The sequence below is a fragment of the Cnephaeus nilssonii genome, assembly GCF_951640355.1.
Source record: "Cnephaeus nilssonii genome assembly, chromosome: 23".
Classification (NCBI taxonomy): domain Eukaryota; kingdom Metazoa; phylum Chordata; class Mammalia; order Chiroptera; family Vespertilionidae; genus Cnephaeus; species Cnephaeus nilssonii.
Window position 1 is genome coordinate 16,388,003 of NC_137094.1, and position 21,960 is coordinate 16,409,962.

Here is a 21,960-nt window from a genome sequence, read left to right on the forward strand (position 1 = left end):
TCTAAGTGCTTTGCTTTTCTTCCCCAAACACACCTTAGAGCATTTTTTGCCCTTCTCAGTGGCCAAGCAATTTTTTAAATACGTTTTTATTTATTTGAGACAGGAAGGGGGAGAGAGAAACGTCCATGAGGAGAGAATCATGGATCGGCTGCCTCCTGCATGCCCCACACTGGGAATCGAGCCCACAACCAGGGCATGTGACCGGGAACTGAACCGTGTGACCTGGTTCATAGGTCGATGCTCAACCACTGAGCCACACCGACCGGGCAATTTTATCCTAATTTCTAAAAAGGTAGTGAGACGTTATCCTTATTTTCAAGTGGGAATAGTAATTCGCATTACTAGGACCGCTATCCCCCGGCCTCAACCACGACCCTGAAATAAGAACCAGCTGGCCCCGCGACCCCCCGCTCAGCTTACAGATGCCCCCACCACGAGGTCTCCTCCAGCTTTCCTGGCGCGTGTGTTAACACACATGGCACTCGGCTTGGTCTCCATTCTGAGCAGCCACAGTGCCTCGACCACGTGTGCGTTTGCACTTGAGCTCAGGTTATAAACTGATCTCTTCGCCAACCACCTCCTCCATCCACAACGCCTTTCAAACGGAGCCGCCCCGCAGCGACGTTCCCTCCAGGGTTCCTGCGCCTCGGCCCTGGGACGCGGGGTGACAGGACCCGTCCCCGCGGGGCCCCCGAGGACCGGGACACGCCGCACGCTCAGCCCAGCTCGCGGTCCTGCAGCCGCAGCCTAGCGCCGGGCGTCCGGTGATCGCGTCTGCGCGCCCCGTCCCGCCCCGCCCCTTCCGCCGGCGTGAGAAAGGGCTCGCGCCGCTCCGGGTTCTGACCGGAGTGGACGGGAAAGCGTGAAAAATCTCCCTGCGCGTCAGTGCGCAGGCGTGGCGGTGCTCACCACTTCCGGGCCGGGTCGCAGCCAGACCGCGCGGGCGGCGGGCGGGCCCTCGGCTGCCCGGTGGGGGGCGCTGCGAGGAGGGCGCCCGGGTCGGTGCGGGCTTCCTGGAGGGCGGGGTGCGGCCGAGGGGCGCGGCCCGGGGCGGGCGCCTGGGGCGCCGGCCCGATGCAGCGGGTGACGGCTGGTGACAGCGGGCGGGGCGGCGGGCGGCGCCAAGTGCACGCCCTCCGCTCGGCCGGGCCGGGAGGGTCCTCGGGCACCGTGCGCGCGGGGCCGGGCGGGCGGGCGCAGACATTCAACTCGGACGCGGCGCCATGCGCGGGCCGCTTGCCTGGCCGCTGCGCCTGCTCGTGAGGCGGGGCCCGCTCACCTTCGCGTGGACCCCGGCCGCCCGCGCCCCCGTGTCCCGGCCGCTGCCGACCGGCCTGGGGCCACCGCGGCTTTGGTGCGCCGGGCCCGGCCCCCTGGGGGATGCGGGAGCCGCGCGCAGCCTGCGCTGCTGGGCGAGCAGCTGCCCGGGCGGGGGTCCCGGCGGCGGAGCGGGTCTGGCGCGGCTTCTGCAGCTGCGGCCGCGGCCCCCCGGGACCCCCCGCCTCCCGCGCGCCCTGCTCTCCGGCGGCCCAGCCGGCGGCGCCCGCGCGGGGGGCGAGGCCTGGCGGCGCGGACCGACGGTGCCTGCGGCCGCGGCGGCTCCGAGGGACGACTCGCGGCTGCGCCCCGCGGCGGCCGGGCGCTCGGAGGCCCAGAAGCTGCTGGGGCTGGCGTACCCCGAGCGCCGGAGACTAGCAGGTAGGGCTCCCCGTCTCCCTTCCTGCCCCCGCCCGCCGGCGCACCTTATCCGGCGCGTGGGGGGCCGCCGAGCGGGGACCCTGCGGGGCGGCAGCGGGACCCCCGGCCGCTTGCAGCCCCACGAGGAGGGCAGGGTGACCTCTTCCTTGGGGTTTTGTACCCAGAAGTGCTGGACGGAGCCGCTCAGCCCACAGTGGGTGTCGGGTTAGCTGGGCACCTGCTTCAAGATTCGCTTTACGGCGGTTTGTTCGCCGGACCCACGTTATCCGAGGGGCACGGCGTGGTATCTCCCTAGAAAGTTGGGTCTGCTGCTCTTTGGCGCTTCCAGCATTCTCCGAATCAGCCGGGTACCCCCTCCCCACCCCATCTCTTATTTTTTTAAATTAAAACTCGAGCCAAAAACATACCTGTTTTGTATTATGCACTCACACTGATTTTTAAAACCTGACTTGCTTTATTTAGGCAGGGTTACTAGAGCAGTCCGTTTGGCCACGTGCAGCGGAACCGTGTAAGCCTTTCCCATTTGTCCCACTGCTTTTTGCCCCTGGGGTGATGGGGAGGAAGTTGCTTTGCTATTTTCAGAGCATTCAACCCTGGCCCGGATTACTGATGTATATAAACTCGAGAAGTTTTGCCCTGGCCGGTTTGGCTCAGCAGAAAGAGCGTGGGCCTGGGGGACTGAAGGGTCCCGGGTTCGATTCTGGTCTATGGCAGGTACCTCGGCTGCCGGCTAGATCCCCAGCTATGGTTGTGGCTTGGGCAAAGGCAGCCAATCAGTGTCTGTCTGTCTGTCTGCCAGCCAATCAATGTCTGTCTGTCCGTCTCTCTCTAAAAATTAATGGGACAATATCCTCAGGTGAGGATTAACAACAAAATAAAAGATAAATCAATAAACTCCAGGAGTTTTGAGAAACGATAGATCACAACCCAACTAAATCAAAAGTAATTTTTATAAAGAGAATGCACGTTTTTAGAAAACAAAATCCAGATAAGCAAGACAGTTTTCTGTAGCTCCTGGTTTTTAGGCATTAGAGAATTAGAGAAAGCTTTAAATGCACATTTTTTAGGTTTCTCTAAATCTTTTCTTTCCTTTTTTTATTTTTTTAAAATATATTTTATTGATTTTTTTACAGAGAGGAAGGGAGAGGGATAGAGTTAGAAACATCGATGAGAGAGAAGCATCGATCAGCTGCCTCCTGCACGCCCCCCACTGGGGATGTGCCTGCAACCAAGGTACATGCCCTTGACTGGAATCTAACCTGGGACCCTTCAGTCCCCAGGCCGACGCTCTATCCACTGAGCCAAACCGGCTAGGGCTTCTTTCCTTTTTTAAAAAATTGATTTCAGAGAGGAAGGGAGAGGGAGAGAGAGATAGAAACATGAATGAGAAAGAATCATTGGGATTTGAGCCCGCAAACCAGACACCGGGAATCGAACCGTGACCTCCTGATTGGCAGGTCGATGCTCAGCCACTGAGCCACGCTGGTTGGGCAAAAATCTTCATTTGTTTAGTTGTGGGTTCCCTTGGTGAGCAGCAAGAAACGCGGTTTCTGTTCCTGCTGGGGCTTCCCATGAGTGAAATGATCACATGACTAGAGATACAAGTGCATCTGTGATGAGGGCTTGGGAAGAGGCCTGTGAGGCTCTTGGGGAAACACTTGAAACCGGTGAGCACCCCACATTCTTTGCTGCAAAACCATTGCCTTAGCAAGGGTCCTCCAAACAGTGGCTGGTGACTTGGGTTGGTACTGGGGAGGCGGGCAGCCCCGGTGGGAACATTACCTCCCTCCGGCTGTCAAAGCTTGGGGGCATTCTGGGAATCACCAAGGTGCAAAGAGGATTAGTTCATCACTTGGTCGAATGTAGATTTTGATGGTGATAAAGATCCTTTTGCCCGGCCAGTGTGGCTCAGTGGTTGAGCGTCGACCTATGAACCAGGAGGCCATGGTTCGATTCCCAGTCAGGGCACATGCCCGGGTTGCGGGCTCGATCCCCAGTGTGGGGAGTGCAGGAGGCAGCCGATCCATGATTCTCTCTCATCATTGATGCTTCTCTCTCTCCCTCTCTGAAATCAAGAAAAGTATTTTAAAAAGGGAAAATTTTGAAACAAGGAGCTCTCGTGGACTGAGCTGCTTGGGCGAGTGGCCGTCCCACCCCTCTGTCCCCCTCCAGTTCTCAGCGTGGGGCCCAGAGCAGGGGCGCAGAGTGCCTTCGATGACAGAATACGTGCTGGTGGGACCCAGCCCAGGTTGAGGCCTAAATGTCGAGACCCTGAGCCCTCCAGGGAGTGGCCCCCTTTCTCCATGCAGCGTGGAGCAAGCGTACGGAAACCCGGTTTTATTTTGTTTCTGAGGTGTTCAGTGTCAGGAAGGTTTTCTGGTGCCCACACGTGCTCAGCCCACTGGGGAGCCCAGCCTGCCCCTCTCATGCCCATCGTCCCTGTGCCCTCTTACCATGTTCCCACATGTCCCGCCACGCTGATATGTTAAGACAGCCCTAACCATGGCAAGAGCTGTAGCTCCTTTTGTTTAAAGAAGGGAGCTATCTGATACGCCACCTTGAATAACTGTGAACATAGAATTTGAGGAAGTAAATTGCATTGTACACCAATTTAAAAAAATATTTTTAGACATAATAAATACATATGGTATCTTATGAGGCAATCTGACAAAAACCTCTTATTAGGACATCTGGTTTCCTCAGAACTCATTCGATAAGATCTATTGAAGCCAGTCTGGATGCCAGCGTTAGTGGGGTTCAGAGGAAGTGAGGGGTCATCATCAATTTGTAACTTATCTTCATAAGAGCAGTCCCCGAGGTTGGCACATGTCTTTCAGGTGCTGGAGATAAAGAGCAGTGGGGGGGGGGGGGGGGGGGTGCGCCCATTTTTTAATCGAGAGACCAAAGAAAGCTGAGTTGAAGAGAAGGAATTCCACTGTTTATGTGTTAATATTTAGAAAAATCAATATAAAAAAAAACTTTTTCAAAAATTCAGCTACCCACTTGAATAACGGTATCTTCAGCCGTTTGCAGCAATTTGCAAAAATGCCACCTGAGCTGCCTGGCCAGGACACTGATCTTAAGTCATGTGTACCAGGACCTGCTGTCTGACGTGTGGCAGATGTGTGCGGAGACGTGTTCGCATGACTTCCATGCCCAGCCCCCTGCCCCCGCCCCGCGTCGCCCTGGGTGTAGGGATGCGCAGCTATCTGTCTACAGCTGTGGCCCTCCAGGCGTTTCCCACTGAGAACCCTTCATCTTATCTCCTTGGCCGGGGGAGTCTCAGATGCAGGGCTCGCCAGCAGCCCGCGTGGGCTGGTGGGATAGGAGTCATTGGTCAGAGCCCTCGGCTGCACCTGGGCGATAGGAGAGCCGTCCAGTGAGCCGGGCGGTGAACAGGGGCATCGAGTTGGGCCTTCGATGAGCCGTGAGCCCCTTGGGTTCCTGGGAGATTATAAAGGGGCTGCCAACCGGGTGGCTCTGGGTGTGGTGGGCCGCTGTGTGCAGAGCAGCTGCCTTCCCACACTTCCCCCCCCCCCCCCCGCCCTCCATCCCCCACATGCGCATTTGGGACCTCTGGGGGGCGGGAGTGAGGAGGAGGCCTGGGAGGGTGCCTCTAGCTTTAATTCCCGATAAGGGCTGTGTGTGTGGCTTTAGATTAGGACCATTCTTGGAACCCGATGGCCGCCAGGAGCTCTTGCTGCATCTGTAGTTCGATTTTATGAAGACAGGCCATGAAGTGACCAGAATGAACAGGCGACGCCTGTGGGTGCAGTGAGCGAGAGGGGCGAGCAGTGCTCAGAGCGGCCGTCCCCCGGGGCCCGGGCCAAGACACTGCGGCTGCACCCGGGCATGGAGACCACTCCAGAAAGCCAGGCGTGTCTGTCTGCCGGGGAAATGCCGTATTTCAAAGAGAACATTGACATTCGGTGCATTGCTTTAAGTGTAGAATACACACCGGACTTGGAAAGGACTTAGTCTGAAAAAAAGTAAAATATCAATACTTTTTATCTTGATTACATGTTGATTCATATTTTTGGATAGTTTGGGTCAAATAAAATGTATTGCTAAAATTAATTTTACCTGTTCCTTTTACTCTTTTTTTTTAAATCTTTATTGTTGAAAAAAATCTTTACTGTTAAAGAACCTTTCTTACTAGTATATGCCCCCTTCCCCTCCCCCATTGACCCTGCCATAAAGACAGCATGTCAGGCATACTCTTTTCAATGTGACAGAACATGTTAAGTTCCATGGCCCGGCTCCCCTGACACGCCTGCAGGCCAGCGGGCGCTGGAGTCCAAGGCCGGCCTCCCTGCTGTCACTGTGGCACAGGCGCCTCGCTCCCTGGCACACGCTCACCATTGGGCCTTGCGCCAGACCTGCCAGGGCTCAGGCCTCTGTTCTGCCGATTCCTCTCTGAACCTGCCCAGCTCCCGACACCCTCTGCTTCCTGCTCGTCTCTCGGCCCCTCGTGTCTTCACTTCCTTCCCTGGCCAGCCTCCATATGAAGACAGGACGTGTCCCGTGTGTGATGAATGCCCGTTACTGCCTTCCAACGCTGACTTACAGTGTTGGCATTCTAGACTCATCGAGAGCTTTCCCTGCATAATTGGAGCTAGAAACTAAGATACAGTTAGATACCAAGGAGTGGCAATGGGTAGCCTGGATGTAGGAAAAAATGCCATCTGAGACGAACACCAGGTCAAGAGGCAGGAAGGAGGGGCCGGCGGTAGCCCTGGGGTTCTAGCGGAGGGGGGGGGGGGGGCGTGGTCAGGTCAGGGTGATGCAGGGCATGGTCAGCCCCTCCCTGCGGTCACCCTACTTGTTCTGTCCCGGGACCCATCAGTTCTTCCTGCAGTCGGGTCTGGGAGCTGAAGGGACGACCTTCTCTGCGCCGGCCCCGTGGCCGTGAGCTGAGAGCTAACCGTGTCTTCCAGCCGCAGTCGGCTTCCTGGCCGTGTCCAGCGTCATCACCATGTCGGCGCCCTTCTTCCTGGGGAAGATCATCGACGTCATTTACACCAACCCCACCGGGGACTACAGCAGCAGCCTGACCCGCCTCTGCCTGACGCTCAGCGGCGTGTTCCTGTGCGGAGCGGCGGCCAACGCTGTCCGTGTCTACCTCATGCAAACCTCAGGTCAGCGCCCTCTGCCCGGGAGCACCAAGGGGAGCCACGTGGGTGTAGGGGCCCAGCCGGTGTGGCTCAGTGGTTGAGCATCGACCTATGAACCAGGAGGTGATGGTTTGATTCCCGGTCAAGGAACATCCCGGGTTGCAAGCTCGATCCCCAGGGTGGGGCCTGCAGGAGGCAGCTAATCAGTGATTCTCTCTCATCATTGATGCTTCTATCTCTCCCTCTCCCTTCCTCTCTGAAATCAATACAAATATATATTTTTTTAAAAAACAACATTCAGTAGGGACACTGCCCGACGCTGGAGCTGTGGATTGTGTTAGCTCAGCGCCTCTCCTCAGCCTCCTTTTGCGTGACTTGGACTGAGCTGGGCGGGAGCCGCCGTCTGTTTTCCGGGAGGTTGGGGAGCAGGCCGGCGCGCAGGAGGCTGGCGCGGGGCCTCCCTCCAGGGGGAGCTGGGTGATGCCTGGACAATGTGTCTGCGTCAGGCCAGGTGGCTCACAGGCAGGTGACCGCCACAGTCATGACAGCGCCCCGGACGCCCGGCTCGACGTCGGTTGCTTGCCATTTCGTTAATAAAATAAATACTCGGTGGATAATTAACCAGTCATTGCCATTTGGAAGTTCAATACCGGAAAGGTTGCCGAGGAAGGACACAATTAGCTTTCGAGCAGTCACTGGAGTAAACCGTCTTTGTGAATAAGTCTTAAGGATCTCTCGGTCACGTTGTATTTACACGGTCCCTGCAGCCTCTCCTCCGCCTCCAGGCTGAGTGACTAAGGGAGAAGAATGCTCGTTTCTGGCAGCTTCCTGCCCAGCTGCCAGGGCCCAGGGGAGTGTTCCCCGGGGTCAACAGGGCAGCAGCCGAGCCGCCGAGGCTGCAGGCGGAGAGGCGATGACCTCGGGCCGCCGCCGTGTCAGGCGTGGGGACCCTCGCTGACGCGGCCCCTGTTGGCTCTTGCAGGGCAGCGCATCGTGAACCGGCTGCGAGCCTCCCTGTTCTCCTCCGTCCTGAGGCAGGAGGTGGCTTTCTTCGACAAGACCCGCACAGGCGAGCTGATCAACCGCCTGTCCTCGGACACCGCGCTCCTGGGCCGCTCGGTGACGGAAAACCTCTCGGACGGGCTCAGGGCCGGGGCCCAGGCCTCCTTCGGGATCGGCATGATGGTAGGTCGGCCCCGCTTTCGTCGGCACCCTCTGGGCAGGGCCGGGCCTGCGCCAGGCCTCTCGTGTCCGGGATGAGCTCGGGATGAGCTTGGGGTGGGCTGTTCTCGTCGCTCTGTGGCCACTGGGCCGGAGCGCTGCCCGCAGGCTGTGGGGACACAGACACTGCTTTTCCTGCGTGGCCTCGTGCACCCACACTTCCCAGTGTGCAGTCTTACCTGGAGGCAGGCCCGCTGCTTTAGAACGGGGCACTGTGGCCTGGGCTTTCTGAGGATGCGCGAAGGCAGCAGGTGGAAGGAACCTTCTGGGTGCTGAGCAGTGGGTCAGGGAAGGCAGTAAGTCACACCCGCCACTCCCTGCCGTCTGGACAAGCCCGAGGGACCCTTCCTCTCCTCCTCGCCTGGGAGGGAAGATCAGTCCCCCCCTTTCAGGGGCCTCTCACCACTCCCACGCCTTTGTGTTTTCTAAGTGAATGAGTGAATGAATGAATGAACGAATGATTGATTGTTCTGTCCATTACTTTACACTGCAGTCTGCTCCTTTTTCTCAGCATTTTAGAAGAGCCTTGTCCTGATTATACTATTTTCTTTCTTTTTTTTTTAAATATATTTTATTGATCTTTTTACAGAGAGGAAGGGAGAGGGATAGAGAGTTAGAAACATCGATGAGAGAGAAACATCGATCAGCTGCCTCTTGCACACCCCCTACTGGGAATGTGCCCGCAACCAAGGTACATGCCCTTGACCGGAATCGAACCTGGGACCCTTGAGTCCGCAGGCCAACGCTCTATCCACTGAGCCAAACCGGTTTCGGCTGATTATACTATTTTCTGTGCAAATGAGATTTGGCAGATTTTAATAATTTGCTGAAGAGGTGCTAGTGCCGTTTAAGATCCGATTGCCAGATTGCAGGGCTGACAGGAACCCCCCCAGGCTACTTCTGGAAGTCGGCTGGTTCTCCTTTGAGCCGATCCAGCTGTCAGGAATCGCTCCTCCTCCTGAGTTCAGATCCACGTGCTTCCGTCCACTGAGCAAGGGAAACGCTGTAACGCTTCTTGCCCTTGTCCGTTATGTCTCCCGCCACGTCCCTTTCGTCTGCCCGTCACAGGACGCGGTGTTTGGTCTCTTTGCCGTCTCTGTCATTTCAGTGGGACCTGTGGCTCTGGGCACAGAATTCCTGCTGTGGTCCCGCAGCATGAGCAGAGCGGGCCTCTCCCTCACTCCCGCCCTGCTCCCCCTTCTCTGTCCTTGAACCCCATAGTCCAGAGCAGCGGGGGTCAAAGGCTCCCGCCCTGTCTGCAGCAGCTCTTGGTCACGTGACTCCTGTGCGGCATCTCAGTATTTGTGGTGTTATGAAAAGTTCCACCAATGCAGCCTGTCTCTTCATTGAAACACACACACACACACACACACACACACACACACACACACACCTACAACGGGTGGTGAGAATTCCTGCCACTCTGTGTAACAAATACCTTTTGGCTTTGTTTCTGACAGTTTTTTGTCTCGCCTCATCTGGCCACCTTTGTTCTGAGTGTGGTGCCTCCAATATCCATCCTTGCCGTGATTTATGGACGCTATCTGCGGAAACTGACCAAGCTCACTCAGGACTCCCTGGCACAAGCCACTCAGGTACAGGCCCTTCCTTGGCACGGTCCCCACTGCGTGAGCTCAGCCACCAGGGGGCAGACCCTGAGAAATGTGCTCAGACTTTGCAAAAACTACTTCCTTTTCCTTACGTCCGAACTAAAACACTCTGCCTTCGAGACTGGATTACTACCCACATGTCAGAATAGATCCAACTTAACCGAACATTACATGCACTTCTTTCTTCTTCCCATCACTACTTCTTGTAGGACAAAAAAGCTAACCATATTTTCCAAACACTTTCTGGGTGACACTCTGTTCTCCATTAATTAACAAAGGTAGCTTTACAATGCTGTCCCATATTGTCTTCTTAAAAAATTAAAAATAATTGTTACATTTTTATATTTCAAAACCATCTATGTTTCTATTTGAAAATATGAAGGGAAAAAATAACATGCGTAAGCCTGCCTCTCAATTAACGTTATTAATATCTTGGAGCCCGTCCTTTTTATAAATCTTGTTCTCTGCATAAAGATATATTTCTATATCTAGCTGTAGACCCTCCGGTTTATCTTTCCATCTACCTCTGTATAAGCTGTGCATGTGCATCGATCGATGTTTCCAAAAATAAGATTGTTCTGTACACTCTCCTTTGCAGCCTGCTTTTGACTTAGTCACGTATCCCAGCAACTTCCATTGCTCGTGTCTTAAAAATGGGAGCCGGTTTTCAGTTGTGCCTCCAGAACTCTTGATATGTGACCTTGCCCCCCCTTCCCCCTGACATGTCTTTGTTCTCCCAGCTAGCCGAGGAACGCATCGGAAATATCAGAACTGTCCGCGCTTTCGGGAAAGAAATGACTGAAATTGAGAAATACACCAGCAAAGTGGACTTTGTGATGCAGCTAGCGAGGAAGGAGGCGATTGCTCGGGCCGGCTTCTTCGGAGCAGTAAGTGCATCGTGGTGGGAAGTGGAGAAGGTGGATGGTATCACTGGGAGAGATTTCTATTCTGGGACTCTGGCCATAAGTAGAAATTGAGTCTATTCTACCTCTAGACTAAGCATTGTCTTCCTTAGAGTATTTTTGTGAAAGAGGGGGAAACGAGTAAGTGCAATGAAGGAAAAGGCAGTAGCAGGGAGACCAGGCACTGTGGGATCAGGCACTGGTTCTCAGCGTCCCCTGGGCGCTGCTCCGACAGGCAGACTGTCCGCCCCTTCCAGACCTGTCGAACGGAAACGCTGCGGGGAGAGGAGGGGGGTGGCAGTCTGTTAGAACAGGTTCCCCGCGTCTTCTGATGCGGGCAGTTGGAGCCCACAGAGGGCTGACCAGCATACCCTCAGCGCACTTCAAGAAGGAAGTGCCCGAAAGCTGATCACAATGAACTCCAGTGGGACACTGAGCTAGAAGCTCACCATGGAGGCCGATTCCTAACATGCCCAGTCTGGATAGAACTTTACAGGAGACGCATAATGGCCGGGACTCAACAGGTGAGGAACAGGACCCGAGAAGGCAGCGCCCACCCAAGACCCCACATCGACCAGTCAAGGTGAATCAGATCCCGAGCTCCGGTCTCCTGGCCCTCCGTGCCCAGGGCGTCACGTTCGGCTGTGTGAACACCCATGTTATGTGCTCACTGCCTCCAGTTAGCGAAGGAATCCTTCGTGTTATTTTTTTCTTTTGCAAACTGAGCAGGTAGAGTAGAACAGGAACCTGAGGGGTGACTCAGCTTCTAGGTTTCTGTGTTGATGAGATGATTTCTTTCGATATTGCAATCTGTTTAAAGTACGTCTTCGTTTGAAATTCAGAGGAAAATGTAATAGTTTGGAGAAGCCTGGCTGTGACAGTTAGATGCAGGAAGGGGGTTACAGGCCGTGGTCTTGCTGTCTGCTGTTTGGGTCTTCGCCTCCCACCTGACTTCCGTGTTTCCTCCCCTCGCAGACCGGGCTCTCCGGGAACCTGATCGTGCTCTCCGTGCTGTACAAAGGCGGGCTGCTGATGGGCGGCGCCCACATGACCGTGGGAGAACTCTCCTCCTTCCTCATGTACGCTTTCTGGGTTGGACTGAGCATCGGAGGTATATGATCTAAGCAGGCGTGGGGCGTTAACGTGGAAAACGGGGTTCTAGTTTCTGAAAGGGAAGCTTCACTCTCCTATTGGTCCCTCTCCCAGCACCTGAAAGAACTCTGTGCTAGAATGTTATTCCCACTCGACTGTTTCATCTTCTGAGAACCCCCACCCCCCAATACTGCTTTCCATAGCGGCTGCCCCACTTCACAACCCCACCGGTGCACGCGAGTTCCCATCTCTTCACATCCTATCCAGTACTTGCTATCTGTTGGCTTTTGGCAACAGCCATTCTGACAGGGGTGACGTGATATCTCTGTGGTTTTGACTTGCATTTCCCTGATAATGAGTGATGTGAGCATCTTTCCACGTCTGGTGGCCATCTGTGCGTCTTCTCTGGAGAAATGTTCACTCAAGTCAGAAAGCCCAGAAATAAACCCACGATCAGATGGTCAGTTAATCTACAATAAAAAAGACAGGATTAGACAAGAGGGAAATGCCAGTCTCGTCAGTGAATGGCGTTGGGAAAACTGGATAGATATGTGCAGGGAATAAAATAGGAAACAGGACCACTCTCTTACATCATATACAAAAAAAACCTCAAAATATATGAAAGACTTAAATACACAGAAGACCTAAAACCAAAAAAACTCCTAGAAGAAAACATAGGCAGTAAACTCTCTTTGACATCAGTCTTAGCAATCTATTTTTGGATATGTCTCCCTGGGCAAAGGAAACAAAAGAAACCAATGGGACTACCTCAAATTAAAAAGTTTCTGCACAGCGAAGGAAACCACCAATAAAACGAAAAACAACCTGCTGGATGGGACAGGGGTGACTTTAGGAAGAGATTGTGGGGGTACTTAACATCGCCAGGTTTCTGTTCAGTCTGTAGCCTAGTAAAAGCTGAATTTTTGAATGCCTAAAAGGAAGGTTTGGTTTTTGTAGGTATGAGCTTAAATGAATATTGGGGTACTTTATTTCCCTTTAAGTATAGGATAAGCTTATAGTTTCTTTATATTGCTGTGTTTTTGGCGAGGCAGAATTTCCTCTGTAACACTGTGCTTTGAATTCAGTGGTTGATGAGTGGCCGTATGTATTTGTAAATTCCCTGACCAACCACTAAATCCTTATTAGAAGTCAGTGAAATCGGAGGAGGAGGAGCTGAAGGAGAACGAGGGGGTGAGACGGGATTCTGACAGGGATTCCCAGGCAGCTGCCTGAGGTCCTTCTTCGAAAGCAGCAGGTTTCATGTGAAACGCACGCTGTCACGTCGCCCAGCGGGATGGGAGCAGCCGACGGCTGTGGCCCGCACCAGTGGCGGATGTTAGCGTCTCCCCTCAGGTCTGAGCTCGTTCTACTCGGAGCTGATGAAAGGACTGGGCGCCGGGGGCCGCCTCTGGGAGCTCCTGGAGAGGAAGCCGGAGCTGCCTTTCAATGGTGGGTCTGCGGCGCGTTGGTTCTTTCTCGTGGGGTCAACAGGTGTGCTCCCTGTCCTACCTGAAGGAGGGGCATGGCGGGGGCGGGGGGGGTCAGCAGAGGGGCGGGTGGGAAGAGGAGGGGCGGCGGGAGGGCCCAGGGATGGCCCTGGAGGCACGGGGCTGACCACAGGGTGTGCCGCCCACCGCTCCCCTCCCTGCAGGGGCGCTGCTGCCACAGACAGCAGGTGGCAGCCCCGCGTGCCAGTGGGCAGGGCCCTCCCGTCCCCCCGATCTGTCCTCCTTGGAGGTTTTGATGTGTGTATGGGGGGCAGGAGGAGAGGAAGAGGCATCCTCCATGTAAAAGCCTCTGTGTGTACTGGTTTGGGGGGTGGGTGAGGAATGCTGGGACTGATGGTCTTTGCCAGCTGCTTCCCTGGGAGCCAGTCCTTGGGGCTCAGGAGAAGTGGCCGTGAGCTGTGACCGTCCCCAGGCCCTCCTGGGACCTTGCTGGTGACCGCCCAGTACTGCCCAGCGTCCTCCGGGGACGGGGGGGTGGGGGAGGGAGGGGAGGACTGGCCCAGGGTGGCACCAGGCAGCGTGGACCCTGCCCCCTCTGGCTCCGCGGCTGGGTGCGTGCCATCCTTCTCTCAGAACACGGATTGACAGCAGATCAGACGAACCCGGGAGCAAGGGAGCGACAGGCTGGCGCAGGGCGGGCGGGAGCCACCTCCAGGCCGTGGTCACTGTGAGCGCAGTGACCTGCAGGGCAGCTGGGACGGTGACTTCCACCTCTTGGGGCTGCGAGAGGCAACAGGGCCTGTGCGTGGCCTTGGCTGGGGGGCGTGCGGAGCAGGTAGACAGAGGCCTCTTCCTGACTTGCCCGGGGAGCACCCCCCCAGGGCCGCAGGGGGCGGTGTTAGACAGGCAGGAGCTGCATTCACCTGGGACTGCCTCCGCGCTGAGCGACGATGCTCCGTCTGCCGTTTCAGAGGGGCTGACCTTGAACGAGAAGAGCTTCCAGGGTGCTCTGGAGTTCAGGAACGTGCACTTCAGCTACCCGGCTCGCCCAGAGGTGCCCATCTTCCAGGACTTCAGCCTCTCCATCCCCTCGGGGTCCGTCACGGCGCTGGTTGGCCCCAGTGGTTCTGGCAAATCCACGGTGGTCTCCCTCCTGCTGCGGTTGTACGACCCCCTTTCAGGTGAGGGGTCCTCCCTTGGAGGGCGGGCGGGGCGGTTCTAGCCCCTCTCACGCCTGTGCCCTGCCAGAGGGCTCCATTGTGCAAAGAGCTGGGGGTGCGAATTTATTTCCACTTCAAAATGCTCGAGAGACTTTATTTTTTTTTTAAATATATTTTACTGATTTTTTTACAGAGAGGAAGGGAGAGGGATAGAGTTAGAAACATCGATCAGCTGCCTCCTGCACACCTCCTACTGGGGATGTGCCTGCAACCAAGGTACATGCCCTTGACCGGAATCAAACCTGGGACCCTTGAGTCCGAAGGCCGATGCTCTATCCACTGAGCCAAACTGGTTAGGGCGCTTTTAACCTTTTAAAAACTGTTCCTGGAACCTTCCCACCAGACTGTGTGTTTACGAGTGTCGGTGGCCCTGTGACCAGTGCTTTCCTTCGCTTACAGGGACCATCAGTCTGGACGGTCGTGACATCCGCCAGCTGAACCCCGTCTGGCTGAGATCCAAGATCGGGACAGTCAGTCAGGTAGGAGGAAGGGGTAATTTTTACTGCATTTTTCTTTTAAAGCTGCTTTTGTCGCTCACTCTTTGCTTGGTCTTGAGTCTCCGGGGAGGAGGAGTGGCGGTTTCCAGATGCATTGAACTGGTCGCCCGTGGCAGATGGCGTAGGTTTGTAAACAGTGCTGTTTCTCGGGACCTCACGCACTTTACCCCGTTGAAGCACTGACTTTTTTAAAATTTATTTTTAAAATGTATTTTCATTGATTTCAGAGAGGAAGGGAGAGGGAGAGAGAGAAACATCAATGATGAGAGAGAATCATGGATCGGCTGCCTCCTGCACACCCCATGCTGGGAATTGAGCCTGCAACCCGGGCATGTGCCCTGGACTGGAATCGTACCCGGAACCCTTCAGTCCGCAGGCTGACACTCTATCCACCGAGCCGAGCCAGTCAGGGCTGGTTGCGTACATGTCAGAAGGCAATGTCCTCGGTGGAAGGCAGGCCGCGGAAAATGCAGAGGGGCTTGAGGTCTCCCAGGGCCTCACGACTCCCAAGAAGAGGGAGCTTGCATTTATGAAGCGCCTACTGTGTGCCGAGCGCCGTGCAGGCCTCTGCCATGGGATCTCGCTCCCGGCAGTGGAGTGGGAGCTGCAGATGATGAGGTCAGTCCGCTGGGTGATTCATGAGGAATGAAGAAGGAGCCAGGAAGCAGCATGTGCTCTTTGGGGGCAGTGGAAGAGTCTCTCAGGTGTAAGTGCTGCGCTGAGTGAGCCCCGTGGTCACCAGGCGTGTGAAGTCTGTTTTGAAATTTGAGATAAACATGTTTCGTTTCCGATTTGCAGGAACCCATTTTGTTTTCCTGCTCAATCGCTGAGAACATTGCTTACGGGGCAGAGGACCCTTCTGCGGTGACGGCCGAGCAGGTGGAGAAGGTGGCGGAAGTCGCCAATGCAACGGCTTTCATCCGCAGCTTCCCGCAGGGGTTCAGCACCGTGGTCGGAGAGAAGGGCGTCCTCCTCTCAGGTGCCTGCTGATCTGTTTTCAAATGTGTTTTTATTGATTTCAGGGAGGAAGGGGGAGGGCAGAGGGAGAGAAACATCAATGATGAGAGAGAGTCACTGATCTCTGCCTCCTGCACGCCCCACACTGGGGATGGAGCCTGCAACCTGGGCATGTGCCCTTGACCAGAATCGAACCCGGGACCCTTCAGTCCACAGGCCGATACTCTATCCACTGAGCCACACCGGCCAGGGCTAAAAACAGGGGATTAGCGTGGTTTATTCTGTTACCTCCGGTTTCATACGTGCACACAAACCACTGTTTGTCCCAGTTTCTTCTCTGGGCCGGGAAAAGAGGAGAATGACCTGAGGAAGGAAGGGTCGGGTGACACTCTGAGGTGGAACCGTGGATGGCAGGCCCAGCCTCTCCCATGCTCTTTGCTCCCGCACTCTGCACGTTCCGCTCAGGAACCTGTGGGTCCCGGGCTCCCGGCTCCCCTGCTGGCCCTTCCTCCGCAGGTGCAGACCTCAGCTCTGCCCCGCACCAGCTGCACAGCTTCTCCTGTGCCCAGCGGAAAGGGAAGAGTAATAGCATCTACTTCGTAGGATTTTTTAAGATTAAGTGAGATAATACGTGTCATGCATTTAGATAGAGCATTGGCCTGCAGACTGAAGGGTCCCGGGTTTGATTCCAGTCAAGGGCATGTACTGGTTGGGAGCATGCGAGAGGCAATCAATCGATGTGTCTCTCTCACATCGGTGTTTTTCTCTCTCTCTCTCTCTCCCTTCCACTCTCTCTTAAAATCAATGAAAAAAATATCCTCAGGTGAGGATTAGAAAAGAAGAGAAAATGCCTGATACATGGAAACACCTCAGTTACTGTTAGCTAGGATAATAGTTGTCACTATGAATTTTGAGGTTAATGAGGAGTGAGTGTATTTTAAAACAGGTTTCTGTTCTGCCATCTGTCTCAGCGAGGACTGCCTGGGAGAAGTACCTTCTTAGGAAAGCCTGTTCCCAGGCCTCGTTGTTCAGGCTTTGCATTAAACCCCCTTGTCGTTGTCAGGTGGGCAGAAGCAGCGGATCGCCATCGCCCGGGCGCTGCTGAAGGTGAGCCTGCGGCCCCGCGGGGTGTTTGTTCTGTTTTTCATTAGCGACCTTGTAACCTTTCATTTTCTATTTTTCGTCTCCCTGTTCTTCCTTTTTTTCTTGGAGGGGAGGGGAGATACATGATTGACAGTTCTGGTGAAAGGTGAGTGAGGCGTTCCCCTGAGCGCATGGAGTCCAAACTTAACAAGTATTTGGGGATATTAGGAGGCCAGTCAGTGCTGGCATCGACAGAGGGAGAAAAACTACAGTGAACAAATGAAATGGTGACTGTATCAGAATATAAAACAGCACGAGTCTGCTTGCTGGTAGAATCCGTAATCAGCTGCTACGATGAATAATACAGACTCGAAATACTTGTCCAAGACTTCTGAGAGGAAAGGGAACGCATTTTAGCAGAAGTCAGACATCATGTGTTTTAGGGAGCGATAGTCTTTCCTCTGTTATTTAACTGCTCTCCTCCGATGGGGAGGTGATTTTAAAACTGCTTTATTGAAGCATAACTTACATACCAGGCACTTCCATTTTACATGTACTTTCAGTCAGTTTACAGTTACTCAACCATCACACAATCAAAACAAAACAAAGATTTTCTTTTTTATTTTAGACCATGTCTATCCCCTCACGTAAACCCTGTACCCTGTGTAGCCTTTCCCATGCCCAGCCTCAGCCCCAGGCGCTGCTCCTCTGCTCGCTGTCCAGGCTGGCCTCTCTGGCCTCTCAGCTCGATGGAATCGGACAGTGATGGTCGTCAGCCTCTCTCACTAGCTCACGTCTTCGCGTTTCCTCACGTGGTCGCCTCTGTCAGAACTCTCTTCCTTTCTGTGGCTGAGTGGTACCTCCGGGGGGCTGGCCCAGGGCTGAGGATCCGTTCCCCACCGATGACATGGGGGTGTTTCCAGTTTGGGGCCCTTGTGAATAGCGCTGCTGAGAATGAGGGGCAGAGGGTTATGTGTGCACGCTTTGCTTTCTTGTGATAAACCCCGGGGCAGAGCTCAGATGGAGTGCGTTACGTGCATCAGCTCACGCTTACGTTTCTGTCTTACGTGCTCTCCCAGCGGAATGGCAAGCAGGGCCTGCAGAGCCCCGCCCCCGTGTGGCTCCCTTCAGAGCCCCACCTCGCACTGAGGTTGATTGGCAGCAGGACAAACTGCCCTGAGGGCAGTGCCAGCCCCTGGTCACTGTGGTACGGTTTAAAGTCACCTCTAACGCTTCCATTTCTGCGCTTATCACGGTCGCCTACGAGTTTGTGGTTTTATTGTGATGTAAGTCACACACTATACGATTCACCCGTTCGAAGTGACAACTCAGTGGGCTTTAGTGTATTTAGTGTTGGGGATCCATCCCAGAAGCAGTGTTAGGACCTTGTCGTCCCCACTGAAAGAGATGCCGTCCCCTGTCCCAGTCACCCACACCCCCTGCCTTGTTTCCCCAGGGACCCCAGCCCCCAGGAACCACTGGCCTGCTCTGTCGCTAGGGATGCACCTACTCTGGACACTCCCTGTAGAGTCACACGACATGTAGCATTTCGCGTCTGACTCATTCACTGAGCAGAAGGTTTTCAAGGCTCATTCATGTTGTATCATGTACGGTACTTCATTTATCTTCATTCCCGGGAGTTGGTGTTTTTCTAATAAAAATATGTTTTCTTTTCCATGTTTGTCCTTCTTTAGAATCCCAAAATCCTTCTCCTGGATGAAGCAACCAGGTGAGGCTATCTCAGCACTGTGTGTGACTGTGTAAAGCAAACGCTTCCTTTTCCAAAGACTCAGCTTCCCGTACGTCACAGTGTTACCGCCGCCAGGGCCCCTTCCCTACTTTAAGGTGACGGAGTCCGAGTGAGTGACAGCGGGAGGCAGGGGCAGGCTGAGCCTGGAGGGAGGGCTGTAGCTCCAGTGCAGACACGTGTGTGATGCATCCCTGATCACTGCCACCAGCTTCTACTCACGTGACAAGTTCTGCGGGAATGTAGAGGCCCCCTCCTGTTTGATAGTATCGTTAGACTATGAAATGTGTGAAGTAGGCAAGAAGCGACCGCCTTGACCCCAGTAAAAATCCACTGCTAGGGCAGGGCCGCTGTGTGTCTAAAGCAAACGCATGGGCCTCCGTCTGCCCGGCACTGACGTCTTTGCTTTCTCGCTGGTTTCCCGCTCAAGCGCATTGGATGCTGAGAACGAGTACCTGGTGCAGGAAGCTCTAGACCGGCTCATGGAAGGAAGAACGGTGCTGATCATTGCCCATCGTCTGTCCACCATCAAGAATGCTCACATGGTGGCTGTTCTCGACCGAGGGAAAATTACCGAGTGTGGAAAACATGAAGAGCTGCTTGCCAAACCAGACGGGATATACAGGAAATTGATGAACAAACAAAGCTTCGTTTCAGCATAAAGAAGCAATTGCTGGCAAAGTGAATCCGAGAGACTTTTAAGACATAACAGCATTGCAGGGGGTATTTTCTTAGAGATGGTATGGAATCTGTAAATCGTACTTCGAGTTCTTTGAAATATGCCTATTTTTCCCAAAGTCTATAAACTATTGTTTGGAGATGAACCTGTTCTCAAGACCTTTACAGTCAGAGTTTTAATAATTATAACTTTCTAAATGTCTATAGCACTGAAGTTATTTTCAGGTTTTGTACTTTATTTTATCTTGGAATATTTTCATACAGCATGGCACCTCATTTTATTTTTACCTGCTGTTCGAGATGGAAGCTATTGTCAAATGACAACTTTAAAAGGGAATTATAAATTAAAAAGCCTAATTATTTTAGGCCAGTTTGCCAATCACTGTGTAATTCTCTTGGTAGCATTCTGCCCTCTTGGGTCGAATGGTACTGGGTTGTGTCATGGAAGATGAAAACCTCGCCGTTTATTTTATCCTCATGCTCATGGATATGAGCTATGTGTGTGTATGACACACACACACGCACACGCACACACACACACACACACACACACACACACACACTAGCAACAGAGCTAGTGACTGTCTCCTGGCGAGAAGGGGGCGTTTACATTCTCCCACCCCTGCATCTTCAGAGTGTTTGAGAGCTCAGGCGGCCGTGTCCCTCTGGGCTGAGTCTGTGTGTGGGTGTGTGTGGTGTTTAACATTTTGGGCCCATGAGAGCCTGATGAGTTTGAAAAGGGGGAGAAGCAACCCCATCTTTGCCTAGGAAAACTTCTATTTGCATTGCTCACATATTTCTTTCCGTGAGCCCCAGGGAAAGAGGCGTGGACTGCCAGGCATCATCAAGAAAGATGTAAAGATGAATTTTACATGATGTTGTCTAAGGCATGTTCTGAAAATTGTATTTTAAACACGTATAAGCCCTAACCCAAATTTTACGGCCTGTTCTCAGTTATTTAAATACATTTGAAATGTCATCTAATGAGGCTAAAATCTGAATAATGTGTAGCTATAATCTTCAACCTTAAAACATTTGAAGAAAGTTTAGAGGTTCTTGCTATTCTACAGAATGCCAAGAAACCTTAAGAACTTGTCAGTCTTCTGAAAAGAGGACGTTAATAACTTTTTCTTCTACTTATGACTAGTTTCATTCACCTCAGAATTCCTAAAGCAGTGCTGACAGCCACCAGATTTGCCAAATTTCCTGTCAGTGCTGATCATTTGCTCTTGCCTCAAGAAAAAGTACTTTTTTTTCTGCATTGGTGACAGCAGACCTAAGAAGTAACTACGTTGAGATAAGTAAGATGGAAGTTTCCTCCTGTACTAAGCAATCCTTAGCTCCCTGGTTAGACTGGAAGAAGAATCCACTATTCCATGATAAGCATGGAGACATATATTTCCTTCTACATCAGGGAATTCGTTCATGAATACGTGAACTGTGTGTTTGGATTGGTGAGCAGTACATCTCTCACCATCATTTGAACAGACTTCACTTGTCCTGGCTCAGTGCGCTGTGACGGTGTGGCTGAGCAGCTACCGAGCTGGGCGCGAGGGAATTCTGCCATAGAAGGACTCACAAAACTGAACTTGATCATTATGTGTCGTTTTCTAACACAAGATGTTCAGCGTGTGTTTAGGTAACATTTATATCATGGATTAAAATTTATAGTGAACTTTACCTGTGTCTGTCACTTCTTTTTTGTTTTTGCTATTTTTATTCAATTTATTGGGGTGACCGATTAACAGCATTATGTTAAGTTTCAAGTGTGCAAGTCTACAATACCCTGCAACCCAAGTATGTGCCCTTGATCGGTGATTGAACCTGCAACCCTCTGGTGTGAGGACCAACGCTTAACCATTTAGCACCACTGGCCAGAACTCGGTGTTATTTTCAAAGAACCAGCTCTTGGTTGCATGCATTTTTCTATTGTACTTTTTCTCTATTTTGTTTAATTCTGCTCTTAATTTTTATTATTCCCTTCCTTCTACTGACTCTGTTCTTTTTCTAGTTACACGAGGTGAAATGTTATAGGTTGTTTATTTGAGATTTCTCTTGTTCTTGAGGGAAGTCTGTAATGCTGTAAACTTCCTTCTTAGAACCACTTTTGCTGCCTCTCTCAAATCTTCATGTCAAGTTGTCATTCTCATTTGCCCCTATTATCTTCTTGATCATCTATTTCTTCTTTGACCCAGTCTTTGTTTAATCTCCACATATTTGTGGTTCTTTTCCGCGTTCTTTTTGTAGTTGATTTTTCCATTTGAAAGCATTGTGGTTGGAAAATATCCCTGGTATGATCTCAATCTTCTTAAACATGTGAGGCTACTTTTGTGTGTGTTGAGAATGTTCCCGGTGCAATAGGGGAGAATGTATATCTTCCCTACTGTTCTGGGATGAAACACTTGATAAATATCGATTATGTTTATTTGGTCTAATGCGTCATTTAAGGCTGATATTTCCTTATTGATTTTCTGTTTGGATGATCTATCCATCAGTGTCAATGGGGTATTCAGATTCCCTACTATAAATTTATTTTTGTCAGTTTCTCCCTTTAGTTCTGTTAGTGATTGTTTTATATATTTTGGTGCTGCCTGGTGGGGTGCATACATATCAATAAGTGTTATATCTTCATGATGTTTTGTCCCCTTTATCACTATGACATATCCATCTTGGTCTCTTGTTACCTTTTTTAT

At 52.8% G+C, this 21,960-nt stretch overlaps 1 protein-coding gene across 1 annotated transcript; it reads left to right on the forward strand.

Annotated features, from left to right (window-relative positions):
• Positions 1–951: 951 nt before the first annotated feature.
• ABCB10 (ATP binding cassette subfamily B member 10) lies at positions 952–20,947 on the forward strand. Its single transcript, XM_079763634.1, has 13 exons — positions 952–1,698; positions 6,636–6,836; positions 7,795–7,997; positions 9,494–9,628; positions 10,384–10,530; positions 11,521–11,656; positions 12,991–13,086; positions 14,057–14,266; positions 14,705–14,784; positions 15,601–15,781; positions 16,823–16,866; positions 18,537–18,571; positions 19,020–20,947. Exons 1-13 carry the CDS (start codon positions 1,224–1,226, stop codon positions 19,249–19,251), a joined length of 2,175 nt encoding a protein of 724 aa, XP_079619760.1. The 5' UTR covers positions 952–1,223; the 3' UTR covers positions 19,252–20,947.
• The last annotated feature ends 1,013 nt before the right edge of the window (positions 20,948–21,960 follow it).